The sequence below is a fragment of the Nannospalax galili genome, unplaced genomic scaffold (assembly GCF_000622305.1).
Source record: "Nannospalax galili isolate Female #2095 unplaced genomic scaffold, S.galili_v1.0 scaffold854, whole genome shotgun sequence".
Classification (NCBI taxonomy): Eukaryota; Metazoa; Chordata; class Mammalia; order Rodentia; family Spalacidae; genus Nannospalax; species Nannospalax galili.
Genome location: NW_008334957.1, coordinates 552500 through 572931, shown reverse-complemented (window position 1 = coordinate 572931; position 20432 = coordinate 552500). Strand labels below are relative to the sequence as shown.

The following is a 20432-nucleotide window of genomic DNA, read 5'->3' as shown; positions in this document are numbered from 1 at the left end:
GGAGGATTTGTGGTCTTCCTTGGGGCTTGTAGCCCATCAGGCACCTTATGGGATTCCAAGGTCTGTTTCTTGGTCCCATTCCCCTGATTTCTTTGGAAATATCCCCTTGGTTGGTTTCCCATGGGGACTCTGGCAGCTGTCTCCATTCCCAAGTCTTATTTTTTTATGGCAGGAGGAAAGTTCATCCTCCTGAAGCCATTTCCTAAAAAACACTTCCTAGACAGCTGTTTTCTTACTTATAATTACACCACCTTTTCTGACTCTAGCTCCCTTACTTGTTGAGAAAGCTAATAGTGTTGCCAATTGTGTTGCAGTTTGAAAGGGATGAGGTTAGAGTCATTCTGAGTTGCACTGGAGCACCCTTGATTAAAACCTTACGCACCCCAGGTAACATGGGATATGCTTGGAGGGTCAAGGAATTGTGATATACAAGATAAAATATCCCCATCTTCTTTGCCAATTCTGTAGCTTTTCTCATATTTTTCCATTGACCTTCTGCCTCGAAGGCAGCTAAATCCAGTGTGGGAAAATCTGTTCTCCATGCTGCTGTCAGCCAGTCTAGAAGGGGGTAGGTTTCTCTCCTATGGTTGTCTATGATAGCTTCAAGGCTATCATGAATGTGCACATTTTCTACTATTCCTCTAATATTTCTCATTTCTTCTGATGTGGGCATTACTGTATCAGCACTTTTCTCCCAGAGCTTTGCTATATAGGATGCATCCTTTTCTCCTTTCTGAGCAAAATCTTGTCTTAACTGCTGCAGCTCATTTCTAGTAAATGGGTATGTCTCAATTTCTGTAGTTATTATAGGATTCTGTGGGTTGACTCTGGATGGTGTGTTTTTGATTTTGTCGGCAGTGACCTGAGACTGGGGGAACTCAATAGGGCCCTCATTATTCTCCTCCAGAGCATCGTGGAGATGGTTATTCCTCCATCTCTTGGTTACCGTCATAGCCAGTTATTTACCTCTAATTATATCAGTCAGTGTCTGAAATAATTTTACACAAGAATCCTGGTACTTCTTGTAGACTTGTCCTCTCCAAAAGAGGTTCCACTTCTACTGAATTAGCCAGTGGTATTTGTACCTTAGGTGCTTTAGTTAGCCTAGGCAATTTCTCCTTTACTAGCTCACATGTTCTTTTCCATTGATCACTGTCTGTGACATCCTTGTAGTCAGCTATGTTGGCTCACCTGAACCTTTTCAATAGAGATTTCATGATACACAGACAGCTGCCAATGTGTATAGGAACCTAATTTCCTTTTTCCTAGAATACTACTTAAGTCAGCGTATGTCCTTTTCATGAGTCAATTGTTCCAATTTTCAATTAGCCCTTTGGACAAGCCTTTTAGCTATTCAGTCCCTCATGAAACCAGGTCCAGCACACTCCTGCTACCCACTCTTAGGGCATAGTGGTCCATGACATTGTAGGAGCTAACCCTGGATCCCAGGGTTCCACCCTGAGTCCAGTAGATGAGTTCAGAGGGCAGCTGTCTCCCACTACCTCGTCTTAGGACTCCCAAGGAGGTCCATGCCTTTGTGGGAGGATGCCCTGCCAATCTTAGAGAGAGTCTGGGGATACTCAGGCTAGGTCCTTCTTAGTCCACCAAATAGATTTAAGTAAATTTTAAACTTTAAGGTATTTCTTAATCTTAAGTAAGCCAATTAGGAGCTGAGCTAAGATTATAATCAAGATCCTGCTGATTACACCAACTGTCATGAGCATAGATCAGATGGACAAGGAGGATATAATATGTTTATTTAATGTGATCACACAACACACATCATATTCAATAAAGTACTTCTGTCCTAAGCTTATCTCCCCAAGGCTGCTTACTATGTGACATATTTGAGTCTGAGGTCCGTCATCCTCCTTTCGGGCTGCTGTCTGAGTCCAGGCCCAGGAGGCAATGCAGGAATGCCTGGGACAGGGGGAAGACTCTCCAACTGGAGGGCAACCAGGTGTCAGTCTCAGGAACTTTGAAGGTCAAGCAGAATCCTTTTTGTTCTTGCTCTTCTTATACTGTGGTCTGACATCATCACACAGTGGTGTCGTTTGACTGATAAGGCGCACAGCTGACTTGGGGATTTCCGTCACATATCTTACTTTGCCAGAAGCCTTGGAGTGTACTGGGGTTTTCTAAGCTTACTATTCTAGGTTACATTTTATGATTTATTTAGTTTTATTTTATGAATTACAGGGATTAAAATTTATGCTTTTCATTCCATCTATGCATATAACATTTGTGCTCCTAAAATTTCAGTATGCCAACAATTCCACCTCCAAATTGGAGTGCAAGCTTATAGCCAGTTACATATTGTGGTGGAAGACCATCCCTGCACCATATGGCATGTCCTGCCCACCATCTTTATTTCAGGACCACCCTGAATTGAATGGCCCAAATATGACTATTTTGTGCGTTGTTGATTTTCCCAACTTACCCTATTATGGCAAATTGGACGTCCACCTTGAGTTAGACACCCTGATGCAATGATGACCCTCATGGCAAAATTCCTCTTCACATTGCTGTTACTTTGGGTTAATATTATATCTCCAAGTCAAATTGAAACAACTGTGGCCACAGTGACTGATGATTCAACTGATACAACCACCCCGTCTATTACTACCACACCCATTATTCCTACAACCATCACAACTACCACCACAGAATTCCCCACTACTACTATGACCAAACTTACCATTACAATGAGATTTGAACAGGCTAAGAATTACTCCTTGAGGGACTAGGAATGTTACTTCCTGGAAGACAAGTTACCTGAATATTGGAATCATGAACATTTTGTCCTCAACCTCACCTATACCAGACATGTGTATTGGGCCCTTGAAGCACATTGTGAACATGAAGCAAAGATAGTCTGCTAATCCTGCTGCAAAGAATATTACAAGCAGCTTCTATGTTCTCACCTATACTCCGTGCTGTGATTACAGAGGAAGATGATAAAAACACAAATATCAGGGAATGAAACCCACTGAAGTGCCATATGACAGAAATGTAGAGGAACATCACAGGCACATCTGCAATATGCATACCATATGAAACCCATTTCACTAAAATCTTCCTTTAATCTGCAAGTCAAAGATAAAGGAAGAGTGCGTTTCCAATTAGGTACTGTTCAAGACAGCATGTTTGACCGTGAGATAGCTGCAAACACCAAATTCCTTTCTGCATTTATGGCTCCTTATGTATGGCAGATGAATCCTGTCTGTGGATCCCGTTTGAGTAAATCCATGTAAGGCTGAATACGATGAGTATGAATACATGGCTCAACATGACTATGAATCTTCAGGAGAGGAACTTAAGAAGGAAACAACTCCCCCCCCCCCCAGCCAACTACTAACCCTTGCAAATCCATGCAGGAGCAGAAATGCACATTTGATGATGATATGAACAGAGTTAAACTCTTCCTGCATGTGAAGACATGGAAGACCATCCCTGCACCATATGGCATGCCCTGCCCACATCTTTATTTCAGGGCCACCCTGAATTGAATGTCCCAAATATGACTATTTTGTGTGTTGCTGATTTTCCTAACTTACCCTATTAAGCAAATTGGACATCCACAATTCCTATGTCTCGTGGGGAGTAAAGAATGTATCCTTTCCCCCCTTGAAAGTCTGGATGGAAATTTTGGCATTGGGAACTCAACATTACAGGTTGCTCATCCTCACATCAGCTGTACCACACCATTCACTGCCTATGATGTGGAGCCCCCTCCACCTATTATTAATGGGCATTGCAGCCCCTAGACTACTCTGCATTCATGAATTGACTAGACAAGCACATAATGAGGCCACCAGACCATCCATTATCTGCAGACACACTGAATATTTAACACCACACATGCTCTTGGTCACCCTTTTTACGAACCCTAATTTTCTGAGATTAACACAAAATTTCTCAAAATTATTCACCAATGTGACTGAATGAGAATGGAACAACACTGCTTCAGACACACACACAGCATTTGGAACTGCCAGCCACGGTCTTTAGATATACAAATTAGACAAGTCAATGGCTCCTCTACAATCCACCACAATTGGAGTTGGATTTGTTTTCCATGTGCAAAACAATAGATTTCATTTTTTCCAGGAAACTTATGAAGAAGCCATGGAGTCACAGATTCCAGTTTTCCTGGTTGAGCCAAGTCCACAGTTACTTAACCTTTCAACCAAGTTTAAAAAAATGAGTCTATGTTCAGCAAAAGACCCCCTTAGACCATCTTATTAGAGAGTGCTTCCTTGGATGCCATGTTCTATTTAATACTAAAATACAGAAATGTGCTGCATCACACTTCTCGTCTTGTGACTCTGTCAGGACACATGGAAAAAATGAATCAGTACACTTTCCAACCCCACTAGCTATCCATGCTAAAAATGTCACCAAAATGTTCCCAAACAAAACCATGTGGATGCTTGGTAGGGACATACCAGTTCCTGCTTGGAACTATTCAGGATATGAGATAGACTATGCTGTTCCTGATGTAGACATGATTGAATTCATGCTACAACAACGTCCTAGGTCCTATGGGTCATTCATTTCTCGATAACATGTACAGGTAGCTGACAAAAGGGACCTCCATTGGTAGAGAATGGCAGGACTGGACTTTAGCAAACTAGAACCTTGGAAACACACCTACAATAGTGTCCCATATTACTTCTCCATGACACTACCCCTACCACAATTGATGGAGAGGAGCATGATAGATTTTGTTGCCTGCATACCTTGGCTCAACTTATCTCATGATCACATGGACCAACAGGATGTAAAATTCAACATTTATTTATTCCCCATCTCCTTCAAAGCTTGCCACATCCAAAATGACATCTTGAAGCCATGTATCTTGGACAGAGGAGGATGGAATGAACATAATAGATTTTTCACTGCACGCTACAGATTGGCTCTGGTGAATGCATTGCAAGTTTTGCCCACTGTGACCCAAGCTCCAATGATGCTTCCTGACATCAGATTACTAGACAGACTTCTGGTTGCACCTAGAATTGAAAAAAATTCACATCACCCTACATTTGAAGACTCGGCTGCCTGCAGAGGAACTATGTATAGAAAAAAGGTTTTAGGAATCTACCAAACTTTTCTTATTCTTCTGGCAACAGGCTTGCAGCACGAAAGCCGCTAGTTTGTGGCAACCAGCGCCTTTGTTGCTGGAGCTGTCCTTGGTGCTGGAGCTGCATCTTCATTGATGGTGGACATTAGGACCACCGTCTCTGACATCAAACACCTAACAGCTGAACAAACGAAGGCAATTAATGCTGTGTCTGATGGCTTGGCAGTGCCACACGAAAACCTCACTTGATTGCATTTAGAAGTGTCCCTGCTAAAACAAAGTGTGACTCGAGCTTTTTAACAATAAAGACAAGAATCTGCTGAGGCAGCTTGATACCTCCTCAGGCTGTTCAAAATAAAAACAGAACGCATACAAGCAAAATTGGCCTTTGCCAGAGTGAAATAAGGTCTGGCCACCCTGGTCACTACAGGATGTGGAGTTGAGACTGCAGTTTATAAATTATGCTCAATCCCAAAGAAACATCATGGTGTGAATATGCGTTGTGCAGCATTCACCTGCTAGTTGTCTACACAGACAGTGCTGTGCCGGCCTAAAGAACCCGCAGTGTACCCAGATGATTGGGTAACTCCTTTGAAATACCTACAAGGACTTTTCTGTGGACTAATTTCTTGGGGTCAGAAGCTATGTATTACCCTCTGGAAGAAACCTTAGACTTGGGGTCCAACACCTGTATTGCCACTAAACCTCTAATGGCAGAATGGCAAACCTCAGAACTCACAGATCTCTTTTCCAGATTCCATCACTGATCTTGGTAATGGACTTTCACAGTTTGCTCCATGTACCCCTACAACTTCACTGTGAAAGTATACAGTCATTCCATTGGGGATGTGACTGTACACACCTATCCTGCACCCGATAGAGGATGCTTTGCTATTTATAATACTACCAGAGTTAGAGGATTCCTCCAACATAGAAATTTAACTGCTATTGCTTCACTTACTATTGAGCGTGATCACATTTTTGATTCAGGTACTGAATACATGAGCTACCATGAAGATGAACTAATGGGAAAAGCCAGAGAAGCTATAAACAAGCTTGGCATCACATTGTCTATCAATAAAGAACAATTAGAAGCTATTGATCAAGATATTCACTCTCATTTTAAGATATATGATGAGGAAATGCATGACTTACATAAAATTGTAAAAAAAACATAAGAAATCTATTTTGAACACTGATACCCTGGCATATGCAAACAAGATTAAGAAATTGGCTAAATGTTCTATCTTTGATCTCATTGGTAGAGCCTTAGGATGGACTATACATGAATGTTATCCCGGAATATTTTCCATTGAATAAAGGAAGGATTCTGGTTCCTTGTGTATGCTATTCTTGCTTAAAAGTCTTTCTGCTTGTCCTGCATATTGGTAAGAAACTTTCAGGAAAAACTGTGATGCAGAACTCCAGAAATTGCTTAAGGCACACATTTTCAGGACTACTCATAGACGTCCTTCCTCTGGTAAATGCATTGATCCATAAAAAGATTGAAGAACATTCTTCACTAGATGCTTGAATCATAGCCTTAACACAGAATTGCACTGGGTGTTGTTGAGGCTTTGGGGAAATATCCATGTTTCTGATTGCTCATTCTGCATTAAGAGGTGAAATGTGTGCACTGAGATTTGACCTTAGGAAGCACACCTCTGGAAGACCTATGTGCACCTCCTCAACTTTTGTCACTTATAGTATCATGATGCTAGTATACACAAAACATAAAAATGGAATTGGAAACTTATTGTTAAGCTTACTGGATTGTTGTTGCACTATATATTTCTAAAAGAAAATTTACCTGGCCCTCAGCTATATATACAGTGTTGCTGTTGGATGTGGACCAGGTTAGAAAAATGCTTGATTTTGATTGGGTTAACAATGGAAGCTACTCTACTAACCCACCTATGCCTGTATGGTCTTTGAAATACTTTTGCATCAGAATGCTTCTAAAACCTTTCATTGAGAATTGTGCTTATCTAAACTGGAACGCATACCAGACCTTTTGGAGACATACCAATTGCAGTGGCGCCTAGGACTCTGTTGTTTGGAGCAATTAATTTCTCACTTCTCCTTAATACTTTGTGTGATATGGAAAAACCCACTAGTGATTCTGATTGTTCCCTGCATGTCGATATTCCCTGCTTTGTTATACCTTCTATATCATTAGAAATAACTATGTTGACATCTCTCTTTGTATTTGCTGTGATGTGTTTTCTCCTTGGATGTACTTGTTTGTTGCATTATCTTTGTACTCTTCATGATCCTTCTTGTGGATATAAACCACTTAAGGATCAGGGGATGGAATGTAGGGAGCACACATGTTATATGCATAGATGGAATGAAAAGCATAAATTGTAGTCCCTGTAATTCATAAAATAAAACTAAATAAATCATAAAATGTAACCTAGAATAGTAAGCTTAGAACACCCCTTACATCCCAAGGCTACTGGCAGGTTAAGGTATACAAAGGAAATCTCCACGTCAGCTGCGCACCTTATCAGTCAGAAGACACAGCTGTGTGATGACGTCAGACCAAAGTATAAGAAGAGCAAGAACTAAATGGACTCTGCTCGACCTCATGGTTCCCGAGACTGATACCTGGTTGAGATGCCACTGGATCAGCTCTCTGGCCCAAGAGTCTCCCCCGGCATTCCTGCATCACCATCTGGACCTGGACTCAGACAGCACCCAGACAGGAGGATGGCCGACCTTGGACTCAGATACGTCTTGTGGTAAGCAGTCTTGGGGAGATAAGCTTAGGACAGGAGTACTTTATTGAATATGATGTGTGTTGTGTGATTAGGATTAAATAAAAGGCTATTGTATCCCATCTCCTTGTCCTTCTGATCTATGCTTGTGACAATTCTTATTAATAATATCAGTGTCCCCTTGCCTTCCCTCCTCTTTTCTAATCCAGCTTTTCTTCCACGTACCTTTTTTTGTGTCCCTTATCTGTACAAATGTAGCCTTTTGTTAACAGGCAGCTGTGTAGTGTAATGGCTAAGTACGTACACCCTAAATCTAAATCCAAGTTCTACTGCTTATTAGTCACTCTAGGCAAATTGCTTACCTTCTTCAGACCAGGTGTCCTCACTTGTTAAGCAAAAACTTAGAACAATAAAAATAGGAACTAACTCACAGGGTCATTCTGGAGGTCATAAATAAAATAATGTATAGTAAAAGTTAGCATAATGTTCTTTACATTCAATTAATGTTAGTTGATAAAATTCTTATTCCCAAACCTATCCAAAAGATGAAAATAACCTGTTATCAGCAGACAGCTTGATTTCCCTGCCATGCTTTACTGTTAATTCTATAAGAAGTTCTTGTAAGATTTGAATTTTTAGTCTTCTGCTCTTCTTATCAAACTTAACTTTTTAACTAAATGTTTACTGATAACTTTTGATGACTTCTCCCATGCATATAAAGCACACCAGTTACCCCCCATCCCCCTCTCACCCTATTAACCATTGTTCCTCTTCTCCCTGTCCATTTCCAGATCTGTGACTTCTGTGACTAGTTTAGCCAGGGCCATTTGTGTGACTGCTGTATTAGCTAATTAACTGTTTTTACCCATAATATTTTGTTCACCTTATTGCTAGCTTTTTATGGGTCTGCATTTCATCTTTAAAACTGCTGTTATGGGCTGGAGAGATGGCTTGGGGGTTTAGAGCACTAGCTGCTCTTCTAGAGGACCCGGGTTTGATTTCTAGCACCCACATGGGTAACTCCAGTTCCAGGGGATCTGACACCATCTTCTGGCTTCTGTGGGCTTTGCGTAACACAAGTACACTTTCATACATGCAGGCATAACACTCATACACATAAAATAAAAATAAATCAAAAAATTAAAATAAAATTACTGTTAAACAGAATAACGAAGTTTTTAAAAAATTTAACCTGTTTTAAATATCAATTTCTTTATTGAACTTTTACTTGGCTAGTTCACATGAAAGTATGTATAGAGATAGAAATTTAATCACTTATACTCTTGTATGATAATAACAATTCATATTTGTATTTGATAAAATACACTAATAGTTATTGACAGAAACATAATAAAATTATCGAAAAGTATGCAATGGGTATTTTGATAGTGAAAATTATGACTAAGATGTAAAATCAAGGAAATGAAAAGGAATGAGACATCCTATAGAAGCCACTTCATAATAGCATGGTGAATTTGAGATAAGCTGACTTCTTGAAAAGTAAGTAGGACAAAGCATAGAAGTGCGTCTTACATGTGCCTCCTGAAAGCTGTACGAGCTGATGACGGATTAAAAACACATGGAATCTTTTAGAAAGTTTTCTTAAAGTATTATCAGCAAATGGTTTGCATTGATTAAGTCATTTATTATTCTCAGCAGCTCAGTGAGATTGGGACTACCTGTATCCCCATTTTCAAATTCATAATTTTTCTTTACTGATTTAATCCCTTCATCTTTTTAGAAGTAATTCTGTTGATAGTGATAAGACTTTCTTCAGTCCATACCTTGAGTTGTTTTATAGTACATTAATAATCCTTTAGTTGAAATACTGTATCCATTTTAGAAAACTTCATTAAAATTCAAACTAATATTTTAACACTTTACAAATTCTTTAGCAATGCTTTAAATCTTCTCCATGATTCCTTATTCATGTGTGATATAGCACGGCATAGTTAGCATTAATAGACTCTCTTTCATGGTCATTATTACCAAAGTTGCTGGTCACATGGCTAATAAGTAGAAGAGCTACCTACTTACAGCTGTCTCTAGAGCCATTCTCATATTGCCTTGGACTGATTATAGATACTATAACTAGGCATGCAGATTAGTATTTCTAAATTGACATACATTATTGAAGGCCCTTGTGTAATTCTGATATTTATAATTTTGTCACTGTATGTATTTGGCTTTGTATTAAGAAGGATTTTATTGGCTAGCTTAGTAAAAGGCTTTGTATCATCCATTTCCTGGGGCCTGGATCATCTGCTCTCTAATAGATTCGTTTACCCTCTGGGGTAGACTCCAAGAAGTAAATTGATTTTCCCCCAGAGTACTGGATGCACCGAGGTATTGCACAGAATTTTTTTTTTTTTTTGCCAATATCATCACAAATGGTGACTGCTCTTAAGACAGGATAAAATACACTTTATTCCTTGCCCACACTTTTCCAAATAACTGTTATTTTTTTGTCTCCATTGAGCTCGAGATATTCCCAAACCCCTAGATTTATTTTTTAAAATTAACCCCTTCAGAGGATGGCGTGATAAGAATAGGAGGTAGGAATTGGCTAGGCAGTTAGGATAAAAAGACCCCAAAGAAATGTAGCTAGTTTCTTGGCTAAAAGTCAAAATGTCCTTGGGCCTGTTAGCAACATACTCTGTTCCAAAGGCCAAAAACGTTAGAAGTATTTGGGAGCTTGTCTCTAATTCTTAAAAGATTTTAGGGTTACCTCTTCAGAGGGGGGAATGTTGGAGCGGAGGGAGTGGGCATGGATTTGATCAAAACACCTTATATGCATGTATGAAATTCTCAACAAAGTTTTTGTAAAAATTAAAATAAAAAACAAATCACATATGAAAGAATAAAAAAAGAGAAAAGAAATGAAATAAGGAAAAAAAATATTCAGCTGGCCTAGTTATTCAAATTTGGGGGGCAGTCTTTGTTTCTCTGCTTCTTGATGTATAAACTTGTGTTTGGCCCTTTAGACTTGGTGTACTACACTGTTTCATTTTCTGGATTTTTTGTGTAATTTTAATTTTTTAAAAATGTGTATGAGTGTTTGCCTGAATGTATGTAAGTGCACTGTGTACAGAGGCCAGAAGAGGGCATCGGATCCCATGGAACCGATGTTAAGGACAGTGGGTGCTGGGAACAGAGCCATGTCCTCTGCAGTAGCAGCCAGTACTCTTGACCACTGGGCCATCTCTCTAGACCCCTGTTTTGTGTTTTATTGAAATCACATTCCCCTGTTGTGAAATACTGTATGAAGTATGTCTTTTTTGACATGTGCCTGACTTGGTAGATTTCCACACAAAGCTAGATAAACTCACTGGTGACAGCCAGTACCTCTCTCTCCGCTTCATGGTGCATTATGGTCAAATCAAGTGTTAACTTGAAAAAAGAAGATTTTAAGCCTAAAACCTGGCCAGGTGGTATGGCATATGCCTTGAATCCTATCGCTCTGGAGGCAGAGGCAGGAGGGTCTCTGAGTTGGAGACAAAAACAACCAGAGAAATAAATACAGAAAGATTCAAATGAAATAAAGCCTAAGATCTCAAGCATTGTAAATTAAGATATTTTAGTTATTATCACAGCTGTGACTAACTTTCCCTTCAACAAAATTGGCCCTAATTCTATGAGTTATATATGAGAAGTAACCAACATGTAAACTTTTAACCATTATAGTCTTTTTCCATTACTTGCTGTATCTCAGCTGTATTGTATATATTTTTAATACGGAAGTTACATAATATGTTTGTCAGTGGGTAATATGTTAAAATAATTCATTAGAGCACCATTAAATGAGAATTCATAAATATATTTTAAATTTACTAAATGGTAAGTGATGTGTCTTTAAGATAATGTTGAAATGATTGTAGAATAGAATATTCTCTTTAGCTCATGCTTTTTTGCTCTTTATTTTTGCAGGGCTCTGTTTGAAGTAAACATGAAAGAACGAGATGATGGAAGTGTTACCATTACTAATTTGTCCTCCAAAGCTGTAAAAGCTTTTCTTGATTATGCCTATACCGGAAAGACAGAGCTAGCAGGTAACAACGTGGAAGCGCTCTTTCAGTTGTCGTCTTTTCTTCAAGTCCCCTTCCTGGCCAGAGCTTGCAGTGACTTCCTAATAAAAAGCATTAATCTGGTCAACTGCTTACATTTGTTATCTCTGTCAGACAGCTACGGCTCTACCCATTTGTTTAATCATGCTTTATACTTTGTACAACATCACTTTCATTTATTATTTAAATCCAGTGATTTCTTAGAGATGAGTTTTGGAGTGCTGCAAAAGTGTCTGGAATCAGATGAGTTAAATGTGCCTGAAGAAGAAATGGTCCTAAAGGTCGTCCTCACTTGGATTAAACATAACTTAGAATCCAGGCAAAAGCACCTGCCTCATTTGATTACAAAAGTAAGATTACATCAGTTATCTGAGGACACACTTCAAGACTGTCTGCTCAGTGAGGAGTGTTTACTCAAAAGCACAAACTGTTTTGACACAATTGTGGATGCCATTAAATGTGTGCAGGGCTCCAGTGGCCTGTTCCCTGATGCTCGGCCATCCACAACTGAAAAATATATATTCATCCATAAAACAGAGGAAAGTGGAGAAAATCAGTATACATTTTGCTATAATATTAAAACTGATTCATGGAAAATACTGCCACAGTCACATCTGATTGATTTACCAGGGTCCAGCCTGTCTAGTTACGGAGAGAAAATATTCTTGACAGGTGGTTGCAAAGGGAAGTGCTGTAGAAAGGTTCGACTTCATATCGCTGAGTCTTACCATGATGCCACTGATCAGACCTGGTGCTACTGTCCAGTCAAAAATGATTTCTTCTTGGTTTCAACAATGAAAACACCAAGAACCATGCATACATCAGTTATGGCTCTCAATCGACTGTTTGTCATAGGTGGAAAGACTAGAGGATCTCAGGACATTAAAAGTCTCTTAGATGTTGAATCCTACAATCCACTCTCCAAAGAGTGGGTATCGGTTAGCCCTTTGCCCAGAGGCATCTACTACCCAGAAGCAAGTGCATGCCAGAATGTCATTTATGTTCTTGGATCAGAGGTAGAGATTGCAGATGCATTTAACCCATCCCTTGATTGTTTTTTTAAATACAATGCTACAACTGACCAGTGGTCTGAACTAGTAGCAGAGTTTGGGCAATTTTTTCATGCTACTCTAATTAAAGCTGTCCCGGTAAATTGCACGCTGTATATATGTGATCTTTCCACCTATAAGGTGTATAGTTTTTGTCCTGATACTTGTGTTTGGAAGGGTGAAGGGTCTTTTGAATGTGCAGGTTTTAATGCTGGCGCAGTTGGGATTGAGGATAAGATTTATATATTAGGTGGTGATTACGCACCTGATGAGATCACAGACGAGGTGCAGGTCTACCACAGCAGCAGGTCAGAGTGGGAAGAGGTTTCACCAATGCCAAGAGCCCTAACTGAATTTTACTGCCAGGTCATTCAGTTCAATAAACACAGGGACCCATGGTTTTCCAATCATTTCTAAACCTAATATTTGCTTGAGTATTCTAAAACTATTCCACATCTTAAAGGCTTGTTAAAAAGTCTTTACATCTTAATACAATAAGATATTCCTGCTATTAGAGAATGATTATGTGTATGTTAGCTATGAATAGACAGTTCCCAGAAATTTAAGATACAAGCTACATTTTACCAAAAATTATATTGAATATAATTTAATCTTGAGTAATCCAGAATACACAGTATTTTCATATATAAATATAAGTCACAGGCTTTGGCACTTTAGTTTTTAAAGTACTTTATTGATGAAAGAGAGAAAAACAAATCGATGTTCACAATGTTTATACTTTGTAGAAGGGGATCCCTTGAGGTAGTAGAAGTTATATTGCATATTAGGTGGTGTGAAAGGTAAATTAGAAATTGGTGAGAAACCTATCTTGACACTGCAGGTATAAGAGTTGCTGAATATCCTTTATGATTGTTAAACACTTTTGTCTTTTATCTTGGTTTTGGTCAGAAATTTTCTTAAAATGAAATACGTTTCTCCATCCTTCTGATCAATATACCATGTACTGTTTTATGTGTAATATTATATTCATGTAATATATCTTCATTAAGAGTATATTGTAGCATGTTACAATGTTAAGCCATCAGCAGTGAATTCTTTTTAAATTTCTATTTCTATTTGTTTTTAGTGTCATTTAGTTTGAATTTTTAGTAGTATCATAGCTCCTTTTCTGGTTCTAAATTGGTAAATTTACATTTTTTAATTTTAATTTGGATTCTAAGTTGCACCAGGCCTGAGTTTGTCTTAACATGTAACCCATTAAGTGATGCTCTTGCATTATGAAATGCTACTTTTCAAAAAATATCTTTTCCATATCAGTATCAGTTCTCAATAGAGAATATAGAAATTTTGACCTCTAGAGAAGTCAATTACTATTAAATTAGCATACAAAGTGGTAGGTTTCACAGTGACTCCTTCATACAGATATGTCATTACACTTCTGTTCTTCTTCCTTCCCCTTTCTCATTGTCCTCCTCCATCCATCCTCCAAATCCCACTCCGCTGTTGTCCATCCTGCCATAGTCCCCCCCACTTCTACGTCCATTACCCTCTATTCTCCCCCTCCCTTAAAATCTCTTCCTTCCCTCGGAGTCCCCTTTCTACTTTCATCACACACACACACACACACACACACACACACACACACACACACACGCTACATGTACAGATACATAAACTTAAATGTAGATTGAAATATGACAGAAAACATGCAATTTTTGTCTTCATGAGTTTGCTTCTTTCACTTAACATAGTGACCTCCAGTTCCACCATTTTCCTCCATGTGTCCTGATTTCATTCTTGACGGCTCAATAAAATTCCATTGTGTGCATCTACCACATTGCCTTCTTCTCTTTGCTGAGCATCTAGGCTGATTCCTTATCTTGATTGTTGAGAATAGTGCACCAATCGATATGGATATGCAAGTGTCTCTGCTATGATGACTACGAATCCTGTGTGACTGGGAGCTGCAGGAAGATTGCAGGATTCCAGGATTCAATTAGTACCAAAGCAGTTTCCTGGGATTAGTGCTAACTGTAAGCATCATATTTTGCCACTAAAGTAAATTATTCAAAGTGAATTACTTCCTCAAATTTCTAATATTGGTTATATTTAAAATCTATAACTATGTAAATGTTTAATCTTTTTAACTTTCTAAAATAATTTTTATTAACTCCAGAGTTTCATACAATGTATTTTGATCAATTTTTTATTTTAACAAGGAAAAAGTACTGACCATCCTTGTTCTTAGCTGGATGGTTCTGCCTTGCGAGAACTGTGTTTCCTTGATCACTTAAAAAGATACAGGCATTTTAGTTTTAGGACCCCTGATTTACATCTCAGGTAATTTGTACATTTCATTTCTCTGAATCAAATGTAGTTTCCTACACTCAGTGATAAATATTAATCTGTAGCAAGTACAGAATGGAGATAATACCTAAATTAAAGTCTTTTTTTTACCATATAAATTTATGCAATATAAATTTAAAAGGTATTTTTAAAAACCAAGCAGAATATATTTATATGCAGCTCCAAAATCAGACTATCAACTAGGAGATCCACAGCTTTTCCTCTACACACACAGTTGAGTGGCTCTGCCCTTCCCTCTCATGTGTGCTTAAGGAAAGAGAAAACAGCGTGAAGGCTTCTTTGATACTATTTGAGAAAGCCCATAGCAGTGAGTGCCTTATACATGAACTGACAGAACTGTTAAGCACTGTGTTCAAATGTTGTCATCACTGACTCTAGGAATTATTCATTCCTTCCAGAAAGGAGAAGCTAAAGAGTCCCTTCCCGACAATGCTCCATTGCTGTCTCCTCCATTTCCACTATCTTCTCGTAGGCCACTGACGTGGTGATGTTTCCAGACATGGTCTTGTTTTCAAGACCTAGCTGGTTCCATCTGCTTTGGCTTTACTGCCTTTCCTTATGCTGGTTTTTGGCCTTAGTTACTGCACTTATTTTTTTTAAATTATTTATTTAATGATTAGAAGCACTTCATTACAGCATTAACATATTCAATAACAATTTCCAGAACAAAGATGCATCTCTTTCAAAGTTCGCTGTAAACTTTTAGGTTCACAGTTGAATTAATACAGCTATACAATATTGAACTCAGTATAAACCCTATGACATACAATTGAGTGAGTTTTTAACCTTTCAAAAAGATCTCCATTTCATTTTAAAATATACTGTTTCCTACAGAAAGGCTCGTTTTTAATGCTACCAACACTTAGATATTTGCACAAGCATCTCTAATCTCTATGTGTCTGATTATTACTAATCACAGTCAGTTGCTTTCTGAGCTCTACCTGGGCATGGGCATAAAATCATCAGGTAGATTTGAATGGTAATGTGTTTCACCTCTATTAACATGGAGCAAATTTTTATGCTTCTTCCTCAAATGTAACTCATTTTTAAAATTTGTTGATTTTTTTGTGTATATCATATAGAACATCCCAAACAATCTTATTCACCTATATACCCACATCCCAATTGGCACCCTCCCGTAGTCCCCCCATTCCACTGGAGCCCATATACTCTGTAATCCCTGTTACTGTGTTGTCAGCACCCCCTACCGTTCTCCAGTGCTTGTCCATCCACTGAATCTAGTCAGCCTATCTAGAGTTCCTTGTTTTAGGAAGATCAGCTCTTCCTCGTCTAGCAGCAATGAGTTACTAATGGTTCTTCAACTAAGATTGGGGTCTGCTGTTCATTTTCCCAGTTCGTTACTGTCTGGGAGTCTTTTGGGCCACCCTGGCCAACAACTCAAAGGAAGGTATCTCCTGTCTGGCATTGTGTCTTGTTATGTATCCTTTAGCTATACACATGGACTCTTAAAGAATTATATTGATCCCTTTAATCTTTGGTTATACTTTCCTTTTGGGTGTTTAAGACCACACAGTTGGCCCAGATAAACAAATTTATTTTTACTCTTAAGGTCATTTGAGGATCTGTTCCTCAGGGGTCATATGGGCTTGGGAGGAGCCCCTGGCTCCCTTATTTTACCAGTTCCATCTATGTGAAGGTAAGTCAGAGGTCCTGGTCGACTGTGGCTGGCTTCACTTGAGGCATGGAGGAAATGTTTCCTCTTTGTTGACCCTCCTCTTTATAGACTGGACAAAGTCTGTTTGGTGGGGTCTCCATGGCCTCCTTGATCAAGAGGACAAGTGACACACCACAGTTACATTTTGAGAGATGCTCATAGTCCCCTGGAGTTTAGTTGACCTAGGAGGGCAAGGAGCAAAAACTATCATTTATTTCTCTCTGACCAAATTAGTATAGTCCTCAAAAGAATGGCTCTTAAACATCCAAGAAGGTTAGTTCCACCAGTCTGGTACTTTTAATTACCATGTGCTTTGTAGATAAAGCTTGGGCAAAGACCAAATGTTCTCAGATAAACCTTGCTTAGACATGTATTATATTCCTTGAGCTAGTTGTATGTATAATTTGTCAGTAGATTGTTCGATTAATATGGTTCCCTCTGGGTTTTTAAAACTAGCTAGGCATTATTTACCTCTTGCATTGTCTAGAGCTTCCACCATGGTTTCCCCATTTAAAGTGCCCCCATTCCCCCCATTTCTCCCTTAATAATACTCTTCTCCTATGGTCCCATCTCTCTTGAGCCCCTTCTTTCCCTTTATCCCCAAGGTTCCTTCTATAACCACCCCCCTTCTTTCTTCCCTTAAAATAACCCCATTTTTATCCACATCTCCCTTAGTAATGCCTGTTTCCTACTGTTCTCTTTCAGATTCTTTCCTTTACCTCCCTGGTTCCTTTAGTTATGGTTCCTGTAGTTATGTCTGGTTACATAATCATTTATCAGGATTTGGTGCTAGGATCCACATATGAGGGAGAACATACGTCGTTTTTTGTTTTGTTTTGTTTTTTGTTTGTTTTTTCCCCCTGAGTCTATGTTACTTCACTTAGTATAACAGTTTCTAGGTCCATTCATTTAACTTCAAATTTCATGATTTCATCTTTCTTTACTGCTGAGTAAAACTCCATGGTATATATGAACCACATTTTCATTATCCACTCCTCAATTGAGGGACACTTAGGTTGCTTCCATCTCTTAGCTATTGTGAGAAGAGCAGCAACAAACATGGATGTGCAAGTGTCTCTGCAACAGGACGAGTTCTTTGGGTATATGCCAAGGAGTGGTATAACTGGGTCAAATGGTAGGTTCATTTGTAGTTTTTTAAGAGTTCTCCACACTGCTTTGCACAGAGGTTGAACAAGTTTGTAATCCCACCAGCAGTGGATGAGCATTCCCCCTTTCCCACATCCTCTCCAACATCAGGTATCCTTTGTTGTCTTGGTCTTAGCGAGTCTGACTGGGGTAAGATGAAATCCTAATGTGGCTTTGATTTGCATTTCACTAATTACTAATGATATATTGAGCACCTTTTAAGATGCTTTTTAGCCATCTTTATTTCTTCTTTTGAGAACTCTCTGTTCAGCGCCTTAGCCCATCTTTTAATTGGAATACTTTCTTGATTCTTTGGTTTTTGAATTCGTTATATATTCAGGATAATAAACCTCTGTCAGACATGTCACTAGTGAAGATTTTTTCCCATTCTGTGGGTTTTCTCTTCACTTCCTTGGTTGCTTCTTTTGATGTATGGAAGTTTTTTAGTTTAAGGGGTTCCCATTTTTTGTTTCTTGACCTTGTTTCCTGAGCAATTGATACCCAGTTTAGAAAATCCTTTCCTACACCTATATCATGTAGGTTATTGCCAATGTTTTCTTCTAACAGTTTCAGAGTTTTAGGCTTCACATTCAGGTCTTTGATCTATTTGGGGTTGACCTTTGTGCAAAGCGAAAGAGGTTTAGTTTTATTCTTCTACAGGTGGAGATCCCAGTTTTAACAGCACCATTTGCTGAAAATGCTGTTTCTCTTCCAGTGACTGTTCTTGGCCCCTTTCTCAAAATCAGGTGGCTGAAATTTCACATATTCATATTTGGGTCTTCAGTTTTATTCCATTGATATCTGGGTTTATTCTTATGCCGGTACCATGTTGTTTTTATGACTATAGCTCTGTAATTCAGTTTAATATCTGAAATAGTAATCCCCCCCAGCATTGCTCTTAGTGCTCAGGGTTGCTTTGGTTATCAGGTCTTTTGTACTTCCATATGAATCTTAGGATGGATTCTTCTGACTCTGTGAAGAATGTCATGGGGATTTTGATTGGCATTGTGTTGAATCTATACATGGCTTTTGGTAGGGTGGTAATTTTTACCATATTAATTCTTCCATTCCATAAGCATGGGAGGTCCTTCCATCTTCTGATGTCTTCCTCAATCACTTTCTTTAAAGATTTAAAATTTTCACTGTAGAGGTCTTTAATGGTTTTGGTCAGGTTTATTCTGAGATTTTTTTTTTCTTTTTGCAGCTATTGTGAAGAGGTGTGTTCCCATGTACTCTTTCTCTGGTTGCTTGTTATTGTTATATAGAAAGGCTACAGACTTTTGTAGATAAATTTTGTAACCCCCCCACTTTACTGAACATGTTATTATTTTCTAGTTTTCTGGTGGATTTTTTGGTGTCTCAGGTATAGTATGATATTCTTTGCAAAAAGGGATAATTTGATCTCTTCTTTCCCAATTATTACTCCTTTAATTTCCTTCTCTTGTCTTATTGCTCTTGCAAGAGTTTCAAGCACTATATTTAAAAGGAGTGGAGATAGTGGACAGCCTTGCCTGGTACGCGAATTTAATGGGAATGCTTCCAGTTTTTCTCCATTTAGAATGATGTTGGCTGTGAATTTGTTGTATGTGGCTTTAATTATATTGAGATATGTTCCCTCCAGTCCAATTCCCTCTAGAACTTTGAACATAAATGCATGTTGAATTTTGTCAAAGCCTTTCTTTGCATCTATTGAGATGACCATTTGGTTCTTGACTTCGAGTCCATTTATATGATTTATGACATTTATTGACTTACATATATTGAGCCATCCCTGCATCTCTGGAATAAAGCTGACTTGATCATGGTTGATGATCTTTTTGCTGTGTGTCTGTATGTGGTTTGCAAGTATTTTGTTGAGAATTTTTGCATCTATGTTCATCAAGGATATGGGTCTATAGTTTTCTTTTTTGGTTGTATCTTTACCTGGCTTTGGTGTTAGAGTGATGCTGGCTTCATAGAAGGAATCTGGAAGTTCTCCCTCCATTTCTATCTTTTTGAATAAATTAAGTAGTATTGGATGTAGATGTTCTTTAAATATCTGGGAGAATTCTGCTGTAAATCCATCTGGTCCTGGCTTTTTTTAGCCAGGAGGTTTTCTATTACTGTTTCAATAATAAACAGTATTACTGTTTCAAGTTATGTGTTTAATAACACATACGGATATGTGTTATGGCTCTGTTTAAGCTGTTGACCTCTTCTTGGTTTAGTTTTGGTGGTTCCCATGCTTTTAGATACCCGTCCATTTCTTTTAGGTTTTCAAATTTAGTAGTGTATAAGTTTTTAAAGTATTCCCTTGTAATGTTCTGGATCTTTTTGGTGTCTGTTGTGATGTTTCCCCTTTCATCTATGATTTTGTTTTGGAGGTTC

General features: G+C 38.5%; 1 protein-coding gene across 2 annotated transcripts in view; it reads left to right on the top strand.

Annotated features, from left to right (window-relative positions):
- Kbtbd3 (kelch repeat and BTB domain containing 3) overlaps positions 1-13933 on the top strand; it is a 34518-nt gene extending 20585 nt beyond the window's left edge. For both annotated transcript variants that reach the window (XM_008829697.2, XM_029561889.1), the window contains exon 3: positions 11731-13933. In XM_008829697.2, coding sequence (XP_008827919.1) covers positions 11731-13333 — 1603 coding nt within the window. In that variant the 3' untranslated portion in view covers positions 13334-13933. The remainder of the gene's footprint in view (positions 1-11730) is intronic.
- The last annotated feature ends 6499 nt before the right edge of the window (positions 13934-20432 follow it).